Source organism: Pelobates fuscus, chromosome 2, assembly GCF_036172605.1.
Source record: "Pelobates fuscus isolate aPelFus1 chromosome 2, aPelFus1.pri, whole genome shotgun sequence".
NCBI lineage: Eukaryota > Metazoa > Chordata > Amphibia > Anura > Pelobatidae > Pelobates > Pelobates fuscus.
Window position 1 is genome coordinate 267,149,219 of NC_086318.1, and position 13,065 is coordinate 267,162,283.

Genomic DNA, 13,065 nt, shown 5'->3' on the forward strand with positions numbered 1-13,065 from the left:
ATGTTGGCTCTACTGGCGAAGGACTTTTGGCAATTCTGCCTTCTAAACAACGTTTCGGTGACGGCGGAACATATTCCTGGTCTGGACAATTCCGGTGCGGATTGGAACTCCAGACATTTGAGAGACTCGGGAGACTGGCGATTGCACGCCTCGGTCTTCCAAGGCCTAACCAGGCTGTGGGGTCGGTTCGAGATGGACCTGTTCGCCTCTCGACTGAACACTCAGTTGCCGAAGTTCTACAGTTGGAGACCGGACCCGGCGGCTGTGGCAACGGATGCCTTTCTTCAAGAATGGCCTCCAGGCCACCTGTATGCATTTCCTCCATTCAACATGATCGCTCGTACGATCTCGAAGCTGGTTCGTCACGACTGTTGTCTGGCTCTGATCACCCCTCTGTGGAGATCCCGTCCGTGGTTCCCTCGTTTGATGGAGTTGTCCATAGACGTCCCTCGTCTGTTGCCGAACTTCCAGAACCTCCTTCTGGATCCGGATGGGAACTCGCACGAATTAGTGCTCCAGCACCAGTTGCCCCTAGTAGCATGGTTCCTTTCAGGGGACGCTGGCTTGTCCCTGACGTTCCGCAGTCAACTCTTTTGCTCCTCGATAACGCCTGGGCTCCGGGCACGCGATCAGCTTACCGAGCTGCATGGAAGTCTTGGTCTGATTGGTGCGTGGAACGGGCAGTGGATCCCGTATCTGCCCCTCTCCATTTGATCCTGGGGTTTCTCACAGGACTATCAATGTTTTTCGATCGGCCATATCGGCCGGTCACGGTGGTTTGGAAGGTTTACCCGTCGGCAAACATCCTTTTGTATGCCGTCTTCTCAAGGGTATTCGCTTCGTCCGTCCGCCTAGGTCGCGGTTTTCGGCATTTTGGGACGTCAACATTATGTTGCGGTTCCTGTCGGAGTGGTACCCTAACCAGGACTTGACTCTTAAACAACTATCCTCCAAGATGGTTATGCTGTTTTGCCTGGTCTCTTGTAAGAGAGTCTCCGATGTTAGGGCTCTTGATTGGGGTGCCTTTGTGTTTACTCCTGAAGGCGTTACTTTCACCATATCTAGGAGAACTAAGTCGGCGTCCAAATCCTTCGTATATCCTAGATTCTCGTTATGTCCGGCACTCTGTCCGGTGGATTGTTTGAAGGCCTATCTAGAGGCTACACGAACGTTGCGTTCACCTGAACGCCATCCCCTATTCATTTCGTTTAAGGCTCCTCATCGCCCAGTATCGACACCGACGCTAGCGCGTTGGATTCGTTGGCTTTTATCCCTAGCGGGTATAGACACGTCGGACTTTACGCCTCATTCTGTACGAGGTGCTATGGCTTCGAAGGCATCCACAGTTGGTTGCCGTCTGGAGGACATCATGCGCGCAGCGGACTGGTCCCGAGAATCGACCTTCAGAGACTTCTATTTCAGACCAATTGAACACGTTGCATCTCAAGTGATAGCACAGCTTTGAACTTGCATAATAGGAGCCTCCGTGTCTTTAATAAAATTCCCAGATTTTACTAGTAACATGACGTAAAGTCATGATTTTATTAAAGACACGGAGGCGAGTATTATTCCCTCCCACCCTCCCGGTGTGGATTTGGGATTAGAGATGCTTCGATGCTATACAAGTATGTTGTCAATTAGGTCTGTATTGAGTTCATGTTTTTGTATCGTGTAATTTTTATCATGCTTAGATGATTTGACAGTTTTATATTGGTTTCTAATCTTATATATTTTTTCTATTTCAGAATCCTGTTTCATGTAGATCCCTCACGTTTATGTTTGGTAAGTCTACAGTTTTGGGTTTGGAAATTACCATATTTCTCTATCTTTTTTAGCTTGAAGTTATCGTTTTGTTTCCCGTTTCCTGTTTGGATCAAGTGGGACATCGTTTATCTTACCTGGTCTTCGGTTTCGCAAGAAAGAGGGGGATTGTGGGAGACACAGGACTTATATAGCTACTTCCTCTGTTATGTGATTGGCTACCTGTTATGCCTGTACAGTTTTTTCTTTCATTTTTGATAATATTTATATTCCTCTATCTTTGCTGCTGAGGAAATAAAGAAAGAGATATGCATAATACTCGCCTCCGTGTCTTTAATAAAATCATGACTTTACGTCATGTTACTAGTAAAATCTGGGAATTATAAAGATAAAACCACCGTGTATGGTGTTATCATGATGCAAAAGGTACCTGTAGTAATTCTAGTAATGAGATTTTCTGCTCTGTCCATCATGTCTCCAGTTTGCTTTTCTGTTGGATTATTTTCACCAATGGATTGGTGGTACATAAACAACTAAAATTTAACTTTCCTCAAAGGGCACTGCTTGCACTATGACCATTTCATCTGTTTGAATTGTCTCTAGTGCTAGAAGTCAGTAGGTACTGTCCCTCAATCCAGTGTTAAACCAGTTTCGGTCAGTTTTACGCTGAATCCTTGGCTTCGTGTAGAGCCACCCCCACTGAAGATGTGGCTTCCTTCTATCCATACCAGTTTAACACAGAATAGAATGGTGTGCCAGGGGACTCTAGACACTCTATCCGTGTCAATGAGATGAAGCAGATAAAGTGCTTACAGTGTACATTTTAAGCTCTGCCCATTGAGATAAATTGCCAAAGCTCCTCCTTAAAATAAAAAAAAATATATAAATCAAACCCCTAGAATTTCCCCCCCAAAAAAGAAAGAAGGAAAAAAAAAATAATAATAATAACCCAATGCAAAATAAGGAGAAAAAAGGATTACTTAAAATTGGAAAACCTGCTAATTGATAGTGCCACTTTAAGCTGTAGTGGATCTGGTACTTGACATATCCTTCTAATTTCTGGAAATTACATATATTTGTATAATTGTTTGGGAACATGCATGTGGATACAGAACTATGTATAATAAAGAGTTGATTTGAATCATGACATTTTTTTTTTAAATGATATACACAGGCAGTTGCTTTAAAATTCATTATTCAGCAAGTAGCACTTTTTTCTGCAGTCATATTTTACCATATATATATATATACCATATATATATATATATATATACCATACCATATATATATATAGATTTGTTTTACTTCTAATTTTGTAGGTGTTCATAGATTATCTATTGCCCAATCTGACCCTTTATTAATGACAATGCGTACAGTTGCAAGCAACGAACTCACAGTGATGATGCAGAGAAGAATGAGTCAAGAAAATCCAATAAGAGCTTCTGAATCTGAATTTGTGCAACGTCTTCAAAAACTGACACTTTTAGCTGTGAATAGACTTATATACCAAGGTAAATAATGTTTAATATGTATGCTCTATTATTAACGTTGCTTGAATAATGTTTTTCTATTTTTCTGACAGTCCAAATGAGGGATAATGTTAAATGGTGTATACAACCTATCAAAAGGCTTTGTTGGAGTTATTGAATTAATAAGCATTCTTCAACCTGTCACCTAATTGTTTACAGCTTGTGTTTTTGAAACTAATTGCACTCCACATAATTTACATTATATTTAATATAATATAAATCACTTATGTCGCCTAGTTGTTAAAATTGTGTTTATGATGTCTACATACAAAAATACTGTTTTCTTTATTCTTGACATTACGTTAATTGACTGACCGAGAGTCGAGAGACCCATTAGGTGACCAGTTTGAGATATTAATTGTATATAAAACCTAGGCATTTTGATCATGGCATACAATATAGAAAATGTTTAATATTAGCTCACTGTTGCAAACTACATTCTAAATAATTAAGAAGACTTGTAAATGTGCACCGCCACTAACACAGTTAGTTAAGTTTAACCCCTTAAGGACCAAACTTCTGGAATAAAAGGGAATCATGACATGTCACACACGTCATGTGTCCTTAAGGGGTTAAAGGGGCACTATAATGTCAGGAACACAAACGTGCATTCCTGATACTATAGTTCTAAAACCACCATTTATGTGGTCGTTCCCCTTAACTTGGGTTAGAAAGTTGATTTACTCACCTTTGGTTGACTGGGGGTCTGGGCATAGGTCCCAAGTGTATCCTGTGGATTACAGCACTGTACTGTAACCCCACCAAGATTGAGGATCAATAGAATATTGTCTGACCTGTTAAAGATTTATAACCAAACACAGCAGGGTTGCCCACTTTTGCCACTTTTATGAGGGAGGTGGGAGGGGAAGGGGGGTGTAGAATAGGCTCTCTTGAGGCTGTTTGTAACTGTGGTCACAACAATCAATGTTCTAGGAGAACGGGAAGCAGCTCCATTTTTGGGGGGCCCTTTACCCAGCTCAAGGTCTCTGCCTCAGGGCCTGACGGGGAGTATGCCCATAAGGCCCACCCATAAGTCCACCTACATGTTCCATCCATGAGTTCGCTTACAGGGGGTAGAGTGTGTAAGGGATGTGTTGTGCTATTGTAGAGGATCTAAAGTGTGTGTGCTTATGGAATGTAGTGTATAGGGATACCAGTTTGTGAAGGTGATGCAGTGTGTTTGTGTAAGGGATATAAAGCAGTGTGTTTGTGTGTAAGGGGTGTGTTGTGTGAATCTGTGTTTGTATGTGTGAGGGATGCAAGGTGTGTGTGTATGTAGGGGATGCAATGTGTATTTATGTGTTTGTGTGCAAGGGGTGCATTGTCCGTGTGTGTAGGGATGCATTGTGTGTTTCTGTGTACGTATAGGGAGGCTGTGTGTGTGTGGTGTGAAATAGAGTTTGTGGGGTAGGATAGGGGCTGAGCCCTACCTGCCACATTATTCAAGTGGCCCCAGTCCACTCGGCCCTCCTCATAGATAGAGCCTCTCTCGCCACTTGGCACTAGCAGGGCTTCACCTTCCTTGTAGGACAGATAATGTTTCGCCTCTGGCCTAGCTAGTACCAGTGCTTCTTTTAGTACCCTTGTGCTTCTTTCCCTCCTTTCTCAGCCCCCCCTTTGTCCCTTAGAGCTCTCCCCTCCTGTCACTTAGTGCTCTCCCCCTGTCCCTTACTGCTGTATCCTGCACCATTATTGCTCTCCCCTGCCCCACTGTCCCGTAGAGCTCTCCCGTGCCCCTAATCCCTTAGAGCTCTCCCCTGTCCGTTATTGGTCTCTTCTCCCCCACTCCATCTGTTATTGGTCTCTCCTCTCTCTCATGCCCCCTTGCCCTAGTGAACTCCCTGCCCCCTTTCCTGTAGTGCCCTCTTCTCTGGTGCCTTAGAGCTCTCTCCTACCCTCACCCCTTGGTGGCCCCCCCTCTCTTAGTGGTCTCTCCTCTTCTCCCCTCTTCCCATTGATGGTCTCTCCTCCACCCTTAGTGTTCTCTCCTCCCCCCTCCCCCTTCCCTAGTGGTCTCTACTCCACCCCCCTCCCTTCCATAGTGGTCTCTCCTCCACCTACCCACCTCCCTTAGTGGTCTCTCCTCACCCCCCCTCCCTTCCATTGTGGTCTCTCCTCACCCTCCACCTTACTCGAATAGTGGTCTCCCTCCCTTCATGGTCTCCTCACCTCCCTCCCCTACTCTGAGAAGAGTGGCCGAGCTGCGTCCCGCAGTACAGGAGCTTCTGTTTCCTGTACCCGGCCGGACTGACAGGAAGTGCTCACTGAGAGAGCACTTCCTGTCAGTCCGGCCGGGTACAGGAAACAGATGCTCCTTTACCGGACACAATACACTGAGGGACTGGCACCCCCGGACCGGTGCACCCTAATGGACATGCCAGCCCGGGCAGAGCTGCAGCCGCCTGATTACCTTTTTGTGAAGTCCCCCAAAATGGCAGTTTTTTTATTATCTGCCAAAGATTCACAAGAGACTCAATAACCAACCAGGGAAACCTATTATAAGTGGTGTAGGATATTTGACCAGTAATGTCTCCCAATATGTAGATTTTTTTCCCGTGCAGCAATTTGTTATTAAAGCCCTGTCCTTTATTAAAAATTTTAGAACTTGAGTCTGGACTGGAAGGAAGACTAATTATGGGAAATGGTTGAGGTTACTTAATTGTACACAGTCATAGACCATATAAAGGGTATACAAGCAGTTAGAGAAGTATTACATGAAGATCCTGGCATGAATAATCTACAGGCAAAGTTTATACTAAATGCTATTGAATTCATTCTCTACCACAATTTATTTTGGTTTAATGGAAACTTTTACCTACAGACCTGTGGCACAGCTATGGGCACAAGGTGTGTGCCAAGTTACGCTAACATTTTTGTTGTGAATTGGGAAACTAAGAACGTCTGGAACAATAACCCCTTTGGCGCGAACCTGGTGCTCTGGAAGCATTACATAGACTATGTCTTAATAATCTGGAAAGGCTTGATAACTATCCTAGACAACTTTTTGAAATACATCAACTCTAACACCTATAATTTAGTTTTTACTGCAGAGATTCAACAGTTTGAAATTCATTTTCTAGATTTAACCTTTTTTTGTAAAAAAATAGGCAAATACAAAACAAAACGCTCTTCAAACCAACAGATGGTAATAGCTTTGAGTTCTCCAGCTGCCACCATCCTAACTGGCTTTAAAATATATCCCAAGGGTCAACACATGTGATGATATAGGAACTGTAGCGAGAAAAACTATTTTAAGTATCAAGTACAGAACCTACATAGATAATTCAAAAACAAACATTACCCTATGGATCTTGTGAAAGGATCCCAAAAACAAGTGGAAAAGTGCAATATTAAATATTTTTTTTTTTTTAAAGAAAATAAGTAAAATCAGGAAATAAAGATTTTGATACTGCTTTCATAACAACATATAACAGCTCAAATAATTGAGAAAATAATTAAGACATTTTGGCCAATTTTAGTTCAAGATGAATTTTTTTAGAAACATGTTTTACCCAAGATGAATTAAAAAAAAAAAAAATGTTTTTCCAACCTTAGAAAACATTATATTTTAAGAGTAACACCACAGATGAACAGTCTTTTAAAATTAAGCAGTTTATAAACTGTCAAAGTAGAAATGTAGTCTATTTGTTACAATGCAAGTGTGGCACACAATACATAGGACACACTATACATAAACTGCATGTTAGGTTATTGGAGCATTTTAATGGAATCAATATAAACAAAAAAATGAAGCCTAGCGTACCGAGGCATTGTAATAATTGTAAAGAATTCAAATTTGAAAATTTCAATTGCATCAGTATCAATATAGTCAGACCCCATTGGAGAGGAGGCAGTGTTGAAAAACTATTAGCCATGAAAGAAACTGAACAGATTTACAAACTCAAAACCTCAGTTCCTGATGGCTTTAACACAGATCTAAACATTTTGGTTTTTATGGACTGATTCCACTAAAATTATTTTTTATCATATCCTTTATGATGTATAGTCCTTATGTACATTCGTTATATATGCAATTTTACTCATGAACTTCTTTATCTTGTACCACTTAGGTCCCACTATCCTGAACAACATTGTTTATCCTTGAATACCAATATTGCTGCTGTATTGCTTGCTACTAACGATCTCCATTGTTTTTCTCCTTATGTTGGGATTGAATTAATCAGCTTTTTACTTGTTTATTTTTATGTATCTTTTATAAATTCCATATCCCCCTGATTACCTATTTAAGGTTATTGATTTTAGCGTTTATGTTCTCTATGCAAGAAATGTTTGTACATTTATTTATTAGATTTGACTATTCAGTATGTTTGATTCACATGCATTTATATCTTAATTTTCCATATGTATATGCATTTTTATATTGTGTGTGTGTGTGTGTATATATATATATATATATATATATATATATATATATATATATAGTGTGTGTGTGTATGTATGTATATAGTGTGTGTGTATGTATGTATATAGTGTGTGTGTATGTATGCATATAGTGTGTGTGTATGTATGTATATAGTGTGTGTGTATGTATGTATGTATATTAGTGTGTGTGTGTGTGTATGTATGTATATTAGTGTGTGTGTGTGTGTGTATGTATGTATATTAGTGTGTGTGTGTGTGTGTGTGTATGTATGTATATTAGTGTGTGTGTGTGTGTGTATGTATGTATATTAGTGTGTGTGTGTGTGTGTGTGTGTGTGTGTGTGTATATTAGTGTGTGTATGTATATGCATATGTGTATGTATGTGTATGATATATATATTTAATATGCATAGCCTGTGATTGTGGGAGGGGTTACCCAGCTATATAAGCTCAGGCTCCCTCCTAAACAGAACTGGTATCACTGGGTTCATGCAGAACCTTTAACTTCCGGTTCAACTTACCTGGACATCGCTCCCACGTGGTCTTGCTTCCGACCAAGTGCTACCTGCCTCCTACTGACCGTTTTCGGTGCCAATCCGGTCGGCGTCCTTACCCGCTGTCAGGTCCTCCTACTTCATATTACCAGACTGACTATGGCTCCAACTCCTATCCTGCTCAGCCACCATTGCGGCGTACCAGCGCCATATTATACTTACCTGCTCCAGTGTTCCATTTCCAGGGTCTCAGAACCGTGAGTCGCCCATTCACACCACACTCAGCCAGACACCTGGCGCCCGATTATGCACCCAGACTCATTCACCCAACTTTCATTCATACTTAACTTGTCGTTCCATGCTCCGTTCGAGACCTCACTCCACACATGCGCATTCACCACTTTGGCACTTACCCTCCAACGCTGGTCGGCAAGCCGGTCATTCGTCAAACGAACAAGTTCATTCTAATCATACTTACCACACATGCGGCTGCTCACAACAAAAATATTATGACATAGAAGTTTTTTGGGTTTTTTTTCTCCTCTTCTTTCCCTACCTTAATTATTTAAACTATATATGTATAGTACCTTATATGATCATGGCTGTTGGGTCACCATCGGTACCCCCATATAGTAACGTTAAAGCGTAATTATACCCTACTAATATGCTAACGGTAATATTATAATAATTCCACACGACTATTACTCTTTTTTCCACGTTACTAAACTTACTTATATTATCTATCCCCTATACTAGGTATTTTTCCTAACATTACTTCTACTCGCAGTCGCACTTGACTGCCTCAGTTCCTATACCCATTTAAGAAGTATTCTGGTTCTCTTTAATCAGAAAAAAACTTTTAGGCATTATTCTCACGCAACCTAGGTGTTAGACGCAACCCTACGTAAATCACTAACTCCCTCACCCTTCCCCTCTCAGGTATCACAAATTTCTAAAACAATCCACCAGCCTACTCTAGCAGACTCCAGCTTAGCCTATTGCCTCCTTTATATGTTCTGAATATATGAATAACCACTACCTCCTGTACTCTCCCTCATTTTGTTCCAGGCCCCCTGACACCTTTTCAACTCTTCCCCAGAACCTTGGGGACTCATCGGACTCCCACTCCTAGTCCATTACAGCTATATCAAGAGATCAGCTCATCCCCTGTGTTATATATGACTAAGATGGTATAGAGGATAACTCTTGCTTTATCCTCAGATAACACCCCAAACTAGCATTAAAGTACTACTCCTGACAGCACCACTGTTACCAATCCATCAGGTGAGATCACTCACAAAAAAATAAAAAAATATATATTGGTAACCCCAATCAAGCCAACCCAGACGTAACCAGCTATTCTAATTTTTTCAGATTTTCAAGTATCCTCTATTCTCCGTGGTGAACCCTTACGTTTCACTATTAGGTACGTCATCGTTTGACACTTACTCCCTATATCCCAAATAAGTAGGGCTGTCAACTGGTAATGAATAGCGTATTGCCCCTAGCCTATCATAAGCTAAACTACTCCTGTGAGGCCAACATCCATCCTCATCGGAGGTATACGCCCCTCCTTCCAACGCATAGCTAGAGCCTCACTACAACTGCTGTTGGTTACCAGTTAGGGCCTCACACCCAATCACATTATGTCTTGTTACAGTCACCGAGAGGCCAACAATCCTGCCACATTATTCAAGTGGCCCCAGTCCACTCGGCCCTCCTCATAGATAGAGCCTCTCTCGCCACTTGGCACTAGCAGGGCTTCACCTTCCTTGTAGGACAGATAATGTTTCGCCTCTGGCCTAGCTAGTACCAGTTGACACAGGCACCTTTACTCACGATTAAGGCCATATCTTTACTCTGCTTTCATCTAGTATGTCTCAAATTCCCGACCAAGAAGAAGAACTAGCTATACCCGAAACCCCAACTAGGCCTACCACTCCGGCCGGCCGAAGCACCCCTACCGAGAACTTAGAACCAGCCAGTCCGTACTCTCCCTGGTCATGGACTATCCCCAAGCTCGCAGCCGAATTACATCACATGGGGGTCCCGTTTCCAGCTACAGCCTGCTAGGCCGAACTATATAAAATTTCCATTGCCAACACATGCACCCCCAGCCAGGAGTGGTCCTGCATTCCGAGAATTATACTGAGATCGAGGGCCTAATGTCATCTCTCCTGGCCTCTATCAACACGTTCAGCATTAGGCTGGACAAGTTGGTATCCCCCCAGACATAGTCAGTCACCTCACCCATACCAACCCCCACTTTGGCTCCCCTTCACCACGGTAATGACACCCCCATAAACCCAAAGCCAAGCACATCCACCTACATCATCATGCCTGCACACTTTGTAACCCCGACCATAGGTAAAGATATTCTTGAAGGCAAGGACATAAACCTAGTATCATTGCTTATCGCTTCTCAGGACGTAGTAGAGAACAAGGCCTATTGCACGGTGATCTTTCGGTTGTGCTAAAAGCCAGAGACCCTAGACTCAACTGAAAGCTTACCATACCCGAGTTTGTTCTTGCCTTCGGCTTCTATCATGACATAGTGTGTACCACTTCCCCGCACCGTAGGGAGCAGTTGGATTTGTATATGCACAAGTTGGTGGACCTAGGGCACAAGTATGGTGGCTTATCCTTTTATGATTATCACAAATCTTTTTGGCTAGGCAGTGGCATCCCTTGCTCGGTTTAACACCATACCAACTGGAGTAAGCTGGAACAGAAATTTTCTGCTGTCATTTCACCGTCCAAAAGCCTCCATCTTGTGTCTTGTGCGCCTCCTTCTCACACTCCACCAACTTGTGCCCAGTCAATCCAAGCCTTCCTAGCATTAGTGGTGCTTCCTTCGGTTCCACCACGGCAGAACACAGAGGATTGAAAGACAGGTTGGGCAGACCCATAGTATACCTTGGTAATGCTCAAATCTGCAACAACTTTAAATCTGGAAGTTGTGGATTTAGCTCGTGCAGACTGCTGCACATCTGCTCACTATGTTTCAGGGCACACACCAAAACTGTGTGTCCAAATAGTCTGTACCCAAAACAATGACTAACCAAAGTTAACATCGACAACCTGGCATTTTACCTCCAGGCATACCTTTCCCATCACCTAGTTGTCTTCCTGATCCAAGGCTTCACCAACCGTTTCCACACTAGCCTTGTTACACTCCCCACAGGGATTCATGAATGTCCCAACCTATAGTCAGCCCTCCTTGACCCTGTCACCACAGATTTGTTACTCATGAAAGAGTTACCAACAGGTTTATCTTGGGTCCCTTTCTCTCATCCTCCATTTCCCAGCTGGCGTACCAACCCAATAGGTATAGCCACTGGAAAGTTCAACAATAAAAAAAAAAAAGGCTTATTTACGATTTGTCCGCTCCACATTCTTTAGCTACTACCAGCATTAATTAATCCCCCCTGCAACATACCCCAGTGGATATGCCATTCAGGCCATTCTAAAGGCAGGGGTAGGAGCTTGGTTAGGAAAAACAATTTTTCTAACACTTTCTAGCTCCTACCCATTCACCCATCCCTGTGACATGTGCATAGCATAAGGTGGGAGAACATATATTATTTTGCGACTCAGTTAACTTTTGGAGCCAAAAGCAGTCCGAAACTGTTTGATATATGTGCCGACACACTAGGTTGGCTACTTCTAAACATCACTCATTGTTCTACATTATTTTGATGACTTCCTTTCCATAGAACTACCTCAGTCCTGTCCAGTCAGTCTCCAGAAGACCCTGGCCCTACTTGCGCCCCAGTGCTACCACTGTCCCAAGAAAACACGATGGGCCCGACTACTATATCTTACCCTTCTGGGTATTCACCTAGACACTGTCACTTTACAGGCTAGTTACCAGGGGAGAAGGTGCGGCAAATCAGAGTTGTTGGAATATTTTCTGGCCAGGAACACGTGAACCAGGTCAGACCTACAATCCTTACTGGGCACGTTGAACTTTGCCATGAAAATTATTCCACAAGGCCGGGCATTTATATCTGGATTATTGTGCTTCTCCCTCTGCTCAATACCAACACCAGCTCCTCATCACTAGATGCTCACGCCATGGCAGATCTACACATGTGGCTGTGGTTCCTATCTCATTGGAATGGGAAAGCCATGTTCCTTACACCCCTGTCGGATTCCTCCCCGGTCATATGGACCGATGCCGCAGCTCACCCATCTTTGGTAATGACTGGTTTAGAGATTCCTGGCCAGTAGAGACCCTTGGTTTGCATGCATTCAACACTACATCTGCCCTATTCACAATCTATACGGTAGTTGCAGCCTCCAGAGTATGGGGACACCTATGGCAGGGGAAAGCAATAAAATGCTTCTCCGATAACAAAGCAGCCTGTGACATCATAAACAAGGGCAGAACTTCCTCACTCACTATCATGAAACTAATACGAAGGCTAACATGATCTTCTTCAGGATCCATCCTACAGCCAACACCAGACCGATCAGTACCCCCTCATTCCAAGATCTCATCCTGGACTAGAGAGAGACTGCTGTCACACGGCAGGTACCTAGCTGGTACATCCCTCTCTACTAACACACCCCCATGCATACAATCGAGCATTTACCCTATATACCAAATTCACAACAGAGTATCAGATAAGCGACACTCATTCACTAGACTATTATTGCATTTATTTCCTTTTGCCACTTTAACAATCAGCTAGGTCCACTTACCAAAGTCTGCTATTATCCCACCGGTAATCAATGGTGCCCATTCACATTATTTGACACATATCTTGCTACCCTGGCAGTTCTTGGTCCTAATACTCCACTACTTGCATTACATGGTAACCCCTTCACCACAACAAATTCATACACTACATCGGAACTTTGTTCATCAGACTCGGTCTTGACCCCACAGGACT

At 42.8% G+C, this 13,065-nt stretch overlaps 1 protein-coding gene across 4 annotated transcripts in view; it reads left to right on the forward strand.

The window, feature by feature from the left end:
• The window catches only part of LYST (lysosomal trafficking regulator), a 710,683-nt gene that overhangs the window by 349,272 nt on the left and 348,346 nt on the right, over positions 1-13,065 (forward strand). For 3 of the 4 annotated variants that reach the window (XM_063443375.1, XM_063443377.1, XM_063443376.1), the window contains exon 28: positions 3,081-3,272. The exons of the other annotated variant lie outside the window; for it this stretch is intronic. In XM_063443375.1, coding sequence (XP_063299445.1) covers positions 3,081-3,272 — 192 coding nt within the window. The remainder of the gene's footprint in view (positions 1-3,080; positions 3,273-13,065) is intronic. 4 annotated transcript variants of the gene reach the window in all.